Source organism: Enhydra lutris, unplaced genomic scaffold (genome assembly GCF_002288905.1).
Source record: "Enhydra lutris kenyoni isolate GAN:26980312 unplaced genomic scaffold, ASM228890v2 scaffoldscaffold12, whole genome shotgun sequence".
NCBI lineage: Eukaryota > Metazoa > Chordata > Mammalia > Carnivora > Mustelidae > Enhydra > Enhydra lutris.
In genome coordinates, this window is record NW_019154096.1 from 71,092,828 (window position 1) to 71,108,569 (window position 15,742).

Sequence of the window (15,742 nt, forward strand, 5' to 3'; positions counted from 1 at the left end):
ACAGGGCAAGCTCACTGAGACGATGCACCCAGACCCGCCTTGGGAAGCTCAGCCCAGTTTTGTTTCTGAGAACCCAGCACTTTTTTTTTTTTTTTTTAATTGAAACATATAGAAAAGCGCACACAAAAACACAACACCTGCAATCACATCTTCCCCCAGTGATCACTGAGACTTGGGTCAAGATAGCCTCAAAAGTCCTAGTAGAAGAGACAGAGACACAGGGAGCATCCTTCCCTGCCACTCCCCGGCTCACCTGCGCCCTCCTGCAGAGCAACGCTTATCATAAATTTGCCTTTTCCAGTTCACTTTAACCATGTGACATACAGATATGGATCAAGAAACAACATTATTATTTTTAATGGTATATATAATAGAGCTACAGCTAACATTATTCCCTTACACGTTATCCGCATGGAACCCAATCAGGCTGATAAAAATAAATCGAGATCGTTCCTTTTCTATTCCTATCTACATTCCATCACATAAACACTATTTTCCTACATTTGTGGGCACTGACATTGCTTCCAGGTTCCAGCGCGCAGTGAACATTTCTGTGTCTGCTTCCCGACACACACGTGCCGCCCTCTGTCCGAGGCATGGACCAGAGGCCAGCAAACTACAGCCCACAGGCCGAATCCTGCCCACGGCCTCTTTCTGTAATTGAAGCGTATTGGCACACAGCCAGGCCCATTCATTTCTGTACTGTCTGTGGCTGCTTTCTCACTACACTGGCAAAGGTGAGGAGTTGCCACAAAGACCCTAACGGCCACAAAAACTGAAAATATCTACAATCACCCTTCCCAGAAAGTCTCCCAACTCCTGGTATAGACCTAAAAGAGAAAAGCTGAGGCAAAGATAGCTATCTTCAAGTTTATAAATTATCATCAAACTGATTTCCAAAGTGTCAGCTCTCCAATGAGAGAAGGCAGAGCACTCTCTCCTCTAAGGAAGATAATGTGTCCCTTCGTCCCACTCTGTCCCTCTCCTGCACTATTGGGAGCTCAGCCATCGCGGCCCACAGCAAGACATGGCTTCTTCAATCCCCATTTTAAGGGATTTGTTAACCATAACACTGGGTCTTTTTTTTTTTTTTTTCTAAGATTTTGTTTATTTGAAAGAGAGGGAGACACAGCATCAGTAGGAGAGGCAGAGAGGGAGGGACAGACTCCCCCCTGAACAGGGAGCCCAATATGGGGCTCGATCCCAGGACCCCAGGATCATGACCTGAGCCAAAGGCAGACTGTTAACCCACTGAGCCCCCCAGGCACCCCCCATAGGGTCTTATTTTGAAAAATCCTTCTTAGCACTACAAAACAAAAACATAAGGAGACTGTCTTTTCTAAACACCCTCCAGGTTATGCCCTAAAAACAGCAGGACTCTAGAAGGCCCTCCCATTCAAAGCCTCTCAACGCCTACCTTTCCCCGGTCCCCCTGTACAGTCACAAAGTCCCCTTTGTGTTCACGGCCAGGAACATCTTCCTAAGGGGATTTGAAAGAGAACTTTAAACATTCCCTTGAGGTGCCTAGCAGCAAGATCCAAAAGTCCAACCGTTTCTAAAATGATGTTAACACTGAAGCTCAAATTATTTGGATGAAAGCATTTTTTCCTCCTACTCACCATCCTGAGTACAGGCTCCAAGGAGATTTATGATATTTTTGTGTTTTCCAATCATCTTCATCATCTCCATCTCGGACACTAGATCAGAAAGATCTTTCTCTGTGGCATCATCTACAAACATTAGGTAAATTAAAAACCAGTTAGTAGTTTCCTCTAACCCATCAACAGCTGCTGCTAGTTGCCAGAAACTTAGTGGAAACAGCGTGAAATTGAATTTTAGGACCAGAAAACACTTTCTAAATCATCTCCCTCATTTTATTGGTAAGGGGGCAAAGGCCCAGACAGGGAACTGCCCTGATCCGTGTCAAACAGCTAATTTGGGGTCAGTGGGGTCAAAAGTCAGGATGAGAATATAGGCTCTGATGCTAAGACCAATTCTTTTCTAGCAACCCCCCCGAGTGTGGGGGTGTTTAACTTTATCGTGAAGCAAGTCCACCTTCTGGCAGATCTACGGTGCCTCCAAAAAACCGTATCGAACTTCAAGGTGCCTGAAAGCAACTGGGAGTCCAATAGAAAGGAAGAGGAGGGAGAGGGGAATGGGGCATCCCAAATCAACAGACTTTCTCCAGATCAAATGCCACTAATCCGAGCCCTTACAGAAGTCACAGACAGGTTCAGAGGGCACCTTGTAAGTGTTTACAAAAGTGTGTGGGTGTGTGTGCGCACACGCGCGTGTGTGTGTGCGTGCGTGTGCATTTTGAGCAGGCAAAGTTTCATGCCTTCCAAAGAGGTCTTTGAGTCCCGAACTAAAAAAATAGAAGTTTTATAAACCTCTGCTCTCCAATTTCAAGAAAAACAGCTTCGGTCCCACATTCATGGGCTCATAGCTTCTGGAGAGTGGCAAGACTCTTCCCCATGGGCCTCCCTTCGAGTTCATTTGATATGAAAAACTCTGCATTTACTAAAAAAAAATGAGATAAAGAAATGCATAGGAGCCATGTGGCCAAAAGTTTTTTAACTTCACAAATGAATGAGCAACGCATTGGGCTGGAGCACGGGGAGGGCTGTCCTGACGTGAGCCACCCACTGCCTGTAAGAGTTGCCAGGGTCTCCACAGGGCTCTGGGGCCGATGCCCGCCTCCACCCTTAAAGGGAAGGCCAGCCTGATTATACCCAGAGAAACAAACGCTCAGATCTCTAATTCTGAGCTCCAAAAACCAAATAAAAGTTCAGCCAAGAGAGACTGGAAACCTAGGCCTTCCCCACGTTGGCCATGGTCAGTGGCCAGGGGCTGCTGAGGCTGGCTGTTGGGGGCACACAGCTGCCTACACCTGCCACACAGGGGGGCAAGGGCACACAGGCAGACCCCAGCCATGCAGGACAAAAGCCAGAGGGTCACCTCTGTTGGTGCAGCTGAGCTGAGGCACGTGGAGCTGCTAGCACGGGCCTCCCTCGCATCAAATCCCAAAGTGAAGGGCTCAAAACACCCAAGCTTCCCAAAGAGCCACTCAGATCAACAGCTTAAAAAAATTCCTTTTTTTTTTTTTTTTTAATACTATTTCCACCCTGCTACCTCCCCACTTGGGGAAGGACAGGATGACCATCACAGAGAGCCCACAAAAGAAAGAAAAAGCCTAACTCCAGAAGCATCCACGATGGGACAGGCACCCACATCCAAGAACAGGCATCTCTGCCTGGACACACAGGAAAAGCTCCATCCTTTCTCAGCCCCCAACAATAGGGTTTGTAACAGAACCATTCCCTGGAACTCCTCTCCTAAGAGAATACTACGGAGCTGACAGTTGGAAGTGCTGTAAGCTCCTTGGACATGAGCATGAAGCAGGGCTGGGCGGTCATCCCACAAACGCCATGTGACATCCACATCACACACTAACTGTTCACATGTTCCAGAAGGTTCTGCCAGGCCACCAATCCCGCTCCTTCCCTATTAGCTCTCCAAGGGCTTCTCCCAGACCAGTGTCAATTCTGCGTTGTTCCCCTTACGAAAGAGGTATGTCCTCCTCTCCCTACGCCTCCTCACTCCCTCCCAGAGGCCAACCTTCCTTCGTTTCCAAGTTAAATTCAGCATACCCAGACTCATCTAAAGGAACCAATCACACGTGAGTTGATTTTTCTAAGCACATACAGATACAGTGGGAATAAAAAAAAATCACGGTCATCAATAAGGAGCTGACCAAGAACAATCTGGGATGGGAGGCCACCCTTTCTAACAAAACGGGCTTTTCTTTCTTGGAAGTGCACGCAGCTCCAGATAAATCGTCTGTCCAGGATGCTGATTTATACTGAAAACTTCTCAACCCCTGGGTCAACTATGTGCTCTCTGACCCCCTGCCATGATGGAGTTCACATGCCACAATAGGAACATTCTTGATAAGGCTTCTCCCCAACCCCCCGCCCATCCCCCTCCCCACGCACCTTTCAACATCTTCACGGCCACAGTGACTGCTTCCTTGGGCTTCTCTTTGTCAATTCCCACCGCCTCAGCCATGACCACTTGCCCAAAGCAACCTTCCCCCAGAGGTTTGCCCAGCGTCAGCCTAAATGTGTAAATAGGGGATTAGCGCAGAGCATCTGGTGAAGGGGAAATTCCAGAACGAAATATAAAAATCTTTCAGCGGCTTGCAAAAGCATGGAGCATTTATCATATGGAACTAATGAGACCGGAGTATACACGCGCTTGAGTATTTTCTTAGTGACGTTGTAGAGAATGTCAATTACAGGCGGGACAGCTATTAAGTTTCACATTCATGTTCACGATTTATTTTCTTTGTGGAAGGTATCCTTACTAGTGAGGCGGTCAGCTTTCCTAAGTGCTAACAAGGAGGAGCTTCTGATCTCAGGCCAACTGAATATTCGTAATTTAAAATGTCTTAAAAGAAAAACTGTTAAAGCTATTCTTCTTTTTTGGTCTCTGTGAAGTGATGTCTTTAAAATCACTATTATTCAAATACCAGTGGATTTTACGGTCACATTCCTGGCCAAGTTACATGATATGAATCTTAAACGCATTTCAAGGAATCTCTAATTTTTCCCTAAAGGACAAAGACATTTCTAGAAATTGAGGGAAATCTTTCTTGACCTAACAGTTTAGAAATCCTTAACTACCCAAATTGTTAATGAAGAAAATCCAGAGTGAACATGATAAACTATTTTCCTAATTTCTAAGCTCAGAAGCTCGGTGCCTGTCCTACTAATGGCCATATATTGTCTTTGGACATTCTAAAAGCCGACAGAATGGCGAAATCCTTGGAATGCTTATGAATGTGTGTGTGTGTGTGTGTGTGTGTGTGTGTGTGTGTGTGTTTCACTTAAGCACAAAAAAGCAAAGTATTTAGCAGCTCTTAGTAAATATACTGTATTTATGGTTAAGTACACAATGGTTTACAAAAGCTAAGCAAACACTGAGGGCAGTGTACGCTAGGCTGAGGTCATTCTGTTTCTCTCCTGAACTAAAATTAAATTTAATATCTTGGCAGAAAATAAACATTTGCATTGGAAAAATGGCTAATTTATGTCCCACTGCCCTGTTAGTACAAGCGTAACAATCCTTTCTTTGTGCCACCTCTGTCTCCAATCTAATAAACCTCTTCTAAATAGCCTTCATTCACTGGAAATCTGCCCCACCTACATTTGTGCTCAACTCTGTTCTGAAACGCTTAGCACTCACATTTTCCGCACCCAGGCCCCCCCCCCCAGGTGGGAGCGGACGGTTAGGCACACACAGACGTCCACTGTTGGCGGCGTCACGGGCAGCGAGCACTGTGGCCCGAACCTGAGAGCCGTCGTTTCTTAACGTCCCATCACAGCCACCCAGGTCAGTCCTCTATGCACAGGAATGTGCGCAGGAGCCCTCCTGCTTGTACACCCAAAGGAGGGAGCAAGGTGGCTTCGTGAGAAACAGCCCTGTTCTCTTTCCACACTCCCCAGGTAAGGACACCATTCTTTGTGTTTTTCTCTGATGTCTCCTAGTTCTTGTTCAAAAACCAAGTGAATGGTCTGTCCACTACAACACATGAACACACTGGAAATGACCTCCCTTAACCCTCCTGACAGAGTGAGACCTGGGCAGTTATTTGATTCTAGCTTATGATACACATTCGTATCTCCAGACTGGCTCCTGGGAAGCAAAAGTGGCGTGGAGTTGTGGGAATCAAAATCACAGTGCCCTGGGGCGCCTGGGTGGTTCAGTGGGTTAAGCCTCTGCCTTCCGCTCAGGTCATGATCTCAGGGTCCTGGGATCGAGCCCCGCGTCGGGCTCTCTGCTCAGCGGGGAACCTGCTTCCCCGCGCCCCCCGCCTGCCTCTCTGCCTACTTGTGCTCTCTCTAACAAATAAATAAATTTAAAGGAAAAAAAAAAATCACAGTGCCCTATAAGCTCCCTCTCTTTCCAAACAGAGCTCGTCAGACCCAGGCTCTGGAAAAGCTTATCTTGGTACCTCTACATTGGTGGATGAGTTTCTTCTGTTGTAATTAAACACCTCTCTGACCTAATCTCAGGGAGATACTGCCAATGTCAAGACCAACGGTGAGTAGGAGCTCTAGAGAAGCAAGGCAAGAGCTTGTCCCAGTTGACGTGATGTAGACGGAGAGTCCATGATTTCCACCTTCCACTAGTACCACGGTTCAGACTCAAGGGACTACAAGTGGTACCCCAGAAGTGAGCTGAGGGCCTTGAAGGACCATCAGACTGTACTGCAGAAGGTAGGTCTAGAAGCTGGTCCCGCCCAGAAGACAGAGTGCCGGGAGCACAGGGTCTGCCTCCCACACTCTCTGCCTAGCACTGCCATATTGTTGGGGTCTGCGGTTCAGAGCCCCTAGCTTACCACTACATGAAGGAGAGCGCAAGACGGGGAAACTCATGAGTCCAGAACCGTACTCAGTCCTGTGAAGTCTATACCATGGTCATCATTTTATAAACATGAAGTTCAGAGTCAAGGCTGCCCAGCCACTGGCTAGCTGAGCAAGGATTCAAATCCCACCCAAGACAGCCCAAATACACGGGCCTGACGCCAAATCAAGACATGAAGACTCCCCAGTAATGCCTTCAACAGAGCCCAGGTGGCCGTGCTCTGACTAAACATCGGATTGAAACACCTCCACATCATCCGATAGAGAAAATATTACGGACCAGAGGAAATGTGACATCAGGTACCATATTCAAACCTTCACAGCCACATATCACATTAACAACACTTAAAAGGAGCAACATGGACTGAAGATTCTTCAGACAATTTATGTCTTATACCTAATTTCCCCCAAAGAAATGAACTATAGAAGAGTCATGTTCTAATAACCAGAAGTTGGAACATTGTATCTGTTTTACAAATGGGATACGGCCTTACATGAAGTCCGTGTGACTGGGTTTGAATCATCTCAAAAGTAAAAAAAGTGCTAAGAAAGTATTATCTTGGTTGGGGACCAGCCATGCCTAGCATCTGTTTTAAAAGAACCAGTGAAATAAAAAGAGAGAGAGAAAATCCATTCTTTTCTTTTTCAGAAGTTGGTTATTTAGAATTACAGTCTCACTCGTTCCTACTGACACCGTCACACATGACCTTTGCAGTTAAGATCAGGAAAAGAACATGTCAATCCAGCAACTCCATTTATACATGATTCCATTCGGGGCTGCAGCCAATAGAAATACTCACTTATCTCTTGGGAACTCCCACTTTGGATCTTCTGGCAATTCATACTCGGAGACCCCTGCCAGCATGGGGGTGTCTGCTGTTGAGGACAGGCGTGTGGTTATCCTCACCAGTGGGGTGTTGGAGTTCATGGAGGAGCTGGACTCGGCAGAAACCTGGATACAAAATGCAAAGCCCCAGATGTAATCCTGGCTCTACCTGGGAGGCCTGGCAGCCGGCCAGAGCCCAGCCAGATGTTCGATCCTTAGAAAGGAAGACAAGTGGGAGCGCTGGCCAAAGTCAAGAATTTAGGCCCCAAACCACTGGATTCCAGCTTCTCTGCACTCCCATCTCTGCAGCACCAGATTTCACCCATATCCGAGGTTCCTAAGACCAGATTTGCAAACATTTTTAGATGGTACCTGAGCAACATCTAAGTCAGCTTTCTGACCTAATTCCTCCCAAATAAGCACCTGAGCAAGGGCAACCACCCCACGGGCTTCGCAATTGCCTTTTGGCCTAGATCTGTCCCAGAGCCCCGCACGATCAATCTCCCTGTGGACCAGCTCAGACCATTAATCAATTCTCAGCCTATGCAACTCCATGGAACCTTCTTAGAAAATCCGCTCTTCGATATTTCATCTGCCTTTTGGAAAGAAAAGCCGGATGTCTCAAGGAGCTAGCTCTAGGATTTGAAGGTGAAGGGCGTTCTATTCGCTCCCAGGGCCATAATGCCAGGACACCTGACGCCAGGCCCTGGGGCCGTTCTCTGCTGACACCGACCATTCGGTGAAAATCAAGATTCTTGTCAACTTCGCCTTCAGAAATGAGTGGACTGGACACAAGGGATGAAGAGTCAAGGAGAAAAAAAACTACATCCTCGATTCATAATCACATGGCAAAGCTCCTCTCCCACCTGAGGTAAGCAAGGGTTTCCCCGAGTTTTGTCATTCACCATGACCCTTTTCGGGCTGCGTCTGATAAAAGGGTTACTTCTTAAACATAGCGTCCTCCCTGTGCTGGTTTCTGTAAAGGAAAACTCGCACAGAGCCCACCTGAAGGCCAGTTTTGACAGTTACTGAACTGTCCTGATACAATCGTGGGCTGCTTGACCACCACCTTATTCTAAACCATGAACGAGCCCTGGGGCTCAAGAAAGTCAGAACATGAGGTTTAACATGGTCCAACAAAGCAGCCCGCTGTCTCCCCCACCCGGTTCTATCCCCTGCACGACTGCGCAGGTCAACTGCACGCCCCAGCTGTGCTGATGAGTAATTTTCAAATTAAGATGCCAAAGACGGAACACAGGTGAGCAAACTTAGTTGAGATGAGTGTTCACGAAGTAGAACCTGAACCATCCCCACTGGGAACCAGAAGATCTGTACTTCCTGGGCCACGTCCTATTTGGAAAACCTTTATTCTCTTCTTGGTAAGCCCAAACTGCCCTTAGTGCAGACGGAATCCCAAGAAACGCCCAAGAATGGACTGGGAGGGGGAAATCATTTTAGGAACAGGAAGTTGCTTTCAGTACTGAAATCAAGTTGCATGGGATTTTTAAGCCAGAATTTCTATTATGTTTTAAAATGTACGAGAGAACGGGCACCTGGGTGACTCAGTCGGTTGAGCATCAGACTCCAGATTTCAGCTCAGGTCACAATCCCAGGGCTGTGGGATCGAGCCCCATGCTGGGTTCCCCACTCAGCACAGTCTGCTTGAGGATTCTCCCTCCCTCCCTGTCCCCCCACTCACTCTCCCTCTAAATATATTAATCTTTTTTTTAAAGATTTTATTTATTTATTTGACAGACAGAGATCACAGGCAGGCAGAGAGGCAGGCGGCGGGGCGGGGGGCGGGGGGGAGCAGGCTCCCTGCTGAGCAGAGAGGCCGATGCGGGGCTCCATCTCAGGACCCTGAGATCATGACCTGAGCCGAAGGCAGAGGCTTAACCCACTGAGCCACCCAGGCACCCCTAAATATATTAATCTTTAAAAAGTAAGAATAAAACGTACACGAGAACATTTCTGACCCTTCTAAGCAATCTTTTGACAGGGGACTCCCTCCTAAATTTTACTATGCAGACAGTATGAGCCGTGTTATTGTGAGCGCCATAAATATTTTTTTTCTTTCAAAAGGAGTTGAAGAATCATTAATTTTGGAGTTGAGAGAACCCCATGAATAGACTGGGCTCCAAAAAGCTGCAGCCTCACACCCAAGTGTCCACACACTCAAACGGCAGAAGCAAGGAAGAAAGCACAGTAGTGACCGTGGCGACTCCCCCAGAATCCACCCCTGGCCCCCACTAATGCCGGGGCCGAGGCAGGGACCCCACCTTGGCCAAACAGACAACCTGGAACACCCCTCCAGTGTGGGGGGCCCAACACAGAGCACTACACTGACTCAAGGCCATGTGCTATGGATACCAAAAGAGGCTGGTGTTTTCTGGAAAGTTCTTCCCCACGAAGAGGAAAAAAATCACCATTCACTACAATGGGAACTTGTACTTAAAGGTCACAAGCAACAAGTACCAACCACACTAGTAAAAGTCAGCCTCACGATGAGATGACACAGGCCTCAAAAGGCCGCGCTCTAACAGTTTCTGTCGTCATGACACTCTCTGCAAGGCCAGCCAGGTAGACTCTCGCCACCGGCCCTGCAGGATTTCCAGAATTCCACCATCGGTGCCTGGTGTGCTGGCATCGGTGGAAAGGAGGGGAAACCCAATGGGGAAATCACAGGGGGAGGTGGTTCTGAGTGAAGAGGTCCTCCAGAATTTCTTCCCTTGTGGGTGAGAGAACACAGCATTATTTCCAAACGTTCAGGAAGGATAGAGATTTCAGAGCGGCCACCTTCAGAGAGAGACTCAAATAGCTGAGGGATGGGGCAGAATTTGTTCTACCTCAGAACTTTCTAAGCCATTTGAATTTTATTACCTTGTCTATGTATTTCTCTGATGTTTTAGAAATAGCACCTTTAACAAGAAAAACACATTTGAAACACATTGACTTGATTTCCAAAATGAGGTAGAAATGACGAGAACACTGCCCTTCTCCTTCCCCTGTGCTGGGTTCTGCAGCATCTCTGCACCCTCCCACGTGGGCACCCCACTGACCAGCCCTGGCCAAGCAGCCCACCCTAGCTGGTCCCCTTCCCCTGCTAACTATCTACAACATGGGGGCCCAATCAGGTGGGGGCCATGTGCCAATTCCCATGCTGGCCAACTGTGAGAGTTTGGGGAAGTCATTTACCCATCCCAAGCTAGACTCTCCTACCTGTTAGAAGGAAACCGGGGAAGTTCCCACCCCGCAGGGGCACCGTGAGGGTGAAATGAGGTCACACCCATAAGACATTTAGTGCTGAGCCTGGCGCTTGCTAAAAGCTCAGTTAATATTTGCCAAGACCACAGTAGTTTTTCCCAGCACCTTTTCAGAATCCTGAGCTGCCCAGATCCAAGGGAGCTTATGACCGGCATCTTCCTCTGGGGAACCCAGAAGATCTGGAGCCTGTGGTGGTTTCGAGTGGGAGATGTTAGCTTCCTGTGTGCCCTGTGAAGAACGAAACCCACTGGCATTAAGGGCTGACTGCCTTACTGGCCTGGAAGATGAGACCCTCTGCTCATAGCCAGGGTGGGCTGGGGCTCCAGCAAGGGAAAAAGCAAACCCAAGAAACAAAGGATCCGGGAGTCAGGGGTCGGTCCCAGAGCAGGAGGAAAGCTGGAGCATAAAAACATCCTCGTGACAAATACGGCTCAGAGGGGGCTTAAGAGCAGAAAAACCTAACGTTCCGTCAGACGCTGACTGCTCTGCGGCTCACCTATGACCCGAGCAACCTTCGCCCACAAACCCACAGCAGAAGTTCACACACGTATGCATCTTCCTCCAAACAATCTCAACGAGGTTTTCCTGTGAAAGCTTTCAAAACGGAAACCCTTGGCAAACTTGGTTGTTATCGTGACTATTAAAAACCTGAAAATCGTGTTTACAAAAAGGATTACTTAGGAAAGTTCTGTCCAGATTAAGGGTGGAGGTTTAGATTCAATGTATAAATCTGGAAAATACTTCTATAAAAAGCACCAATCGGAGGGGAGAAAGGTAAGAAAATGCCAGCAATATAAGAAACTAGAATTTGGTCACTCTGTCCGTGGAAGTGTTATCTTAATTTTACCTCCATGCATTTTTATTGAGTTTTTAAAATCCCCTCTGGGACTGTAACTATGGCTGGCTTTGTCCTCACTCCGTTTCTGCTGCGAGCTGACATGCTTCCGTTGGCTCATCAATGCCTCCACGCAACGCGGCATCTCGCTGGAGCTTCTCTCCTTCCAAACACACCCCCCAAGTCATTCCCGCTGCCCACCTGTGAATCTCCTAACGCAGCACTATTCAATTATAAACTGCTCTTTTTTTGCACAAAACCATGATCTCCCCTCATTGGATAGCCTATCTAATTTGAAAATATTCCATGGGTGGCGATCATTAAGTGCTAGACAAGCCATAAATGGGAACACCCTAAAATAAACCGCCTTCGCCATTCTCAGTCCCCACAGGCACGTTCTAGCATGTATTTTCAGTCTCTACTCAACTCCCCACTTTCCGGAATCTCTTTAACACATGCCATAAATCAGGCTTTTAACGAAATGTGCCTTTTGTATATTTCCACAGTCTATAGGGGAGATTAAGAAAGGAAGTGATTTTTTCTTTCTTTTTAAAGGGCCACCAAGAAATCGTGTTATCTCTGCACACCAGATTAGACTAGATTAGAACCAAGGCAGGGGACCTCACAGAGAACGAGGCAGGCAGAAGCAAAGGCGGAAGGGGGGGCGGTGACGAATGTGCATGCTAATTCCTGACTCCGAAGCTGTGGGTCCACAGTCCCAAGCCAGAACAGGAGTTAACACACTTTTTGCTGTAAGACCTGCCTGCCGCTCCCCAATGTCCAAACAAAATGCTTTCACCACCTCAAACCAGGTGGCTGGGTTAAAGGTTCAAGGGGGTTCGGGGGTTGGATTCTGTTTCCCTCCATAACAAAATTTAAGTCATCAGACAAGGTGTTTTTGTCACTCGTCTCCTTCACCAGGTCTCTGCCTCCCCCATGCTGCTCCCTGGACTCCATGACTCAACCCATCAGAGCAATGGCTCCCCAGTCGTGGATGGGCTGGTTCTTCTAGAAGATCCCAGGAGTCAAAATCCAAACCAGATCTCACACCGCCCTGTCTCTGGAAGGCTGAGAGGGGGAGAGCAGCCCAATGGGGGCGCCCACATGGAAGGGCAGAGTGCAGGGAGCCACCCATGGCCAGTCTCATTACCCACGTGTGTTCTGGAACCAGGGAGGTCTCACTAGACCCCATGACTGACCAAACCATGGAGAATATGCCAAGATCATGGTATCTGGCTGCTAGACAGTGAATGAGCTTCTAAGAGTGGAACCCGCCTTCACGGGGCTCAGTGCGTTTAATAACCATTAGTGCGCAGCCCCAAGAACTGGCACCTGAATCCCCTTGTACCCAGTCAGGCCTCCCCCACCCCCACATCTTCTGTCCCATTCAGGAGGTCTCTGGGCTCATGCCACTCACCTCAAAGATACTGTTATAAAAGATGCCCTTGATCCACCTGTATCAACAACCAACATGGCAAAACTAAAGTCTCACAAAAATTACCCCATAGCCCTTCTCAGAGGCCAGTGGTGGTGGGAGTGTGCACTGCACGCACGTGTGTACCTCCCCACCTAGGAGATGGGTTTACCTGTTTATAGCAAAAGGGAAATCTCCACCCTGCCCTCTGGAGACTTCTGGCTCCAGAGAAGAAAGTCAAGGTACTCACTGAAAACCGGATCCACCAAACCCAGCAAAATAGCTCATGCTTCCTAAAGAAACCTCCACAATTTCCTCGCACCTCCCTCCAGCGATGCCCAAGTGATGTGTGCGACCAGGGAAGGCGGAGCCCTCTCTTACACGTGTGGACATGTAGAGGCTGCCTCCTAATGACTACAGCCATCCACGGGCAGCCCCAGACACCTGCACTACCACTGACAAGCGCACGAGGACACACTCTCCGGGCTGGCCCCCACCTTGATCATGCCGATTCCAGAGGAGCGAGAGCGGGCGAGCCAAGGGCTGGCACGGTGTCCGAGCCAGGGTGAACCTCGGTCAAGGGACACGGGGAGATGCTGTGTGCCACCCACCTCCCCCACAACCAAAAAGGTCCCCCCTTTCCTCAAGCTTCAAAATGCATAAAGAACCTCAAAAAACTCCTGCTTCCTGGGACAGGCACACAAGGAATTTCTTCTGAGCTACCCAAGGAAAAAGTATTTTTGACTCAAATAAAATAACAAACTGAAACGTCGGTCTTATAACAGTTAAGTCCAGGACAAATTAGTAAATGTCAAGAAGGAAACACTCACAGAAGGATTAAAAAAAAAGAAAGAGAGAGAGAAAGAAGGAAAAATAAGAACACCACTCCTCTTGTTCTAAACAGAGAACAATGATGGACTGAGCTGAGTGAGACGTTGTGTGTATGTGTGTTGGGGGAGGGGCAAGGGGTCAGGGCCAAGAAGATAACACTCGGACTCCAGCATGAAGACACTCAGTGTTCCCTGTGTGGTAGAGGAGGTTGGGCAGATACAGCCTGAAAAGTGGCCTTGCAAGTAACTAGGAAGAACCCATCCTCAAGACATCTGATTACAGGCTCACCTGTCGCCAGGTAAAGGCATGCTTGGCATCCCTGTGGTATTTTCTCTGTCATCAACATATCTGCCAGCCTTTATGGGGTTTTCATTACAGCTACAGCCCAATAACCCTCTTTTATCCAGATACCTGATGGGCATCTCCTTCCCCACCAAAGGGGCCGTGCTCGTTGTCAAGAACACACACCCATTTTAACACGTAAGAGTTGATGAGGGGTGTCAACATTCCCCCAAATGAATAATCAACATTCCCCCAAATAAATTAATCTCCCAGAGATCTGTTGGTTCCCCTCCCCCTCTCCAGGGCATGGCTATTTGCCCACCTTCCTCTGCTTCTCTTATTCTCCTTGACGCTGCTAAAACCCAAGACAGCTACATTCTAAACGATGATGGCCAAATAACACTGGAAGGTGACAAGTCTTATCTTGCATGGAACCTGGGTTAGATCAAGCACTCAGGAAATTATGATAAATAAAGGAAGAAGAAGGAGAAGAAAAAGAGAAAACCTAATGTTCCCTTTGGCTCCACAGGGGAGAGTACAGAAAGAATGACGAACCAAAGTGGAGACAAAGAAAAAAGGCCAGTGAGCCAAAGAGAAACAGAAATACAACGAATAGGGCTGAGTCAAGGAGATTTTAAGGGCAACTGGGTCTTTTATATTTAAGTAAAGAGAAGAGCACTGTCACAGCGGCAGAAAAAGATGATGACATCATTACGGGCCAATGGTCTAGCTACACCAAATTGCAGGTTTCCTCCAGAAGGTAGCATTTTCCCCTATTGGAAAAAAAATTAATAATAGAGATGGGAACACCACTCCCTTTTGCAACTCCCTGAGGTCAGATTCTCAAGATGGTGTCTGGAAGAATGGCCCAGAGGTAACTGGAAAGGAGGAGGGAGGGAGAGGGGTGGCCATAGCCCCTGAAGGTCACTGAAGGCACCACCTGGCCGTGTGAAGAGTCACCTTCAGACTGGATTCTCCCAGAGTCAGGCAAGTGGCCCCATCATTGCTGCTCTGGAAGGCCCCAAGAATGATGGTGGTGTCATTTTATTAACAATAGCATTCTTGGTGGCAGGAGTCACCCAATGGGCACCTTTACTTGCCTCGCTCTTCACAGTTTGGGCAACCACCTGCACTTGACACACTCCGGATGCCATGCTCAGCCTCTAAGAAGAATAAAGAGCTGCTTGATTCACGGCTCCGGAGAAGTCAACAAGGACCCATTCAGCCAGGAGTGTGGAGCTGGGTTGGGAACAGCCAGAGCCATGCCAAAGCTGCGGCCGGCCGACTGGTTCCTAATCCGTGCTAATGCCTGCCCCAGAAAATGTCATCGTACCTGAAGTCCCGGGGGGGCGGGGCTGGGATTCACCCAGAGTTTCTCAGAGTGCATTTCAGAATCACCTGAGAACCCACTTAAAATACAGATTCCTGGCCCCATTCTACATCTACTGGATGACAAGCCTCTGGGGCTAAGACGAGGGAATCTGCAATTTTAACAGACGCCCTGTAAATTCCACTAAAGCACACGCTACCACAGAGCGGCGCGTTAGCCATTTTACTTGCTGCCGCCAAAGAAATTCCTTGATCGGAACAAAGTTTCCAATACTTGACTTGTAAACACTTGTCATTCACATCTGCCTTCCCCTTCCATGTTCAGGAACACAGAGGAAGGAGTCAAAGCATATCCTATCCCACTCGGCTTTGCAGCTGTGGGTCACGGCAGAGGCGGCAGAGGCTCTATCTTGCCCTGTCTCTCCAGAGCAAAACGACACCCATCAGGAGGGACACACGAGCGAAAAGTAACCACCAAGGCCAGACACAGGGTTAAGAACAATCTGTTGCTCATTCAGTATAAAAATCTTTCT

At 48.1% G+C, this 15,742-nt stretch overlaps 1 protein-coding gene across 1 annotated transcript in view; it reads right to left on the minus strand.

Annotated features, from left to right (window-relative positions):
• Positions 1–15,742, minus strand: part of LOC111145037 (fibroblast growth factor receptor 2-like) — a 59,672-nt gene that overhangs the window by 15,775 nt on the left and 28,155 nt on the right. The window contains exons 6-9 of the mRNA XM_022499650.1: positions 15,437–15,439; positions 7,229–7,380; positions 3,996–4,117; positions 1,620–1,730 (exon numbers count right to left, since the gene is read on the minus strand). Of these exons, the coding sequence (XP_022355358.1) occupies positions 1,620–1,730; positions 3,996–4,117; positions 7,229–7,380; positions 15,437–15,439 (388 nt within the window). The remainder of the gene's footprint in view (positions 1–1,619; positions 1,731–3,995; positions 4,118–7,228; positions 7,381–15,436; positions 15,440–15,742) is intronic.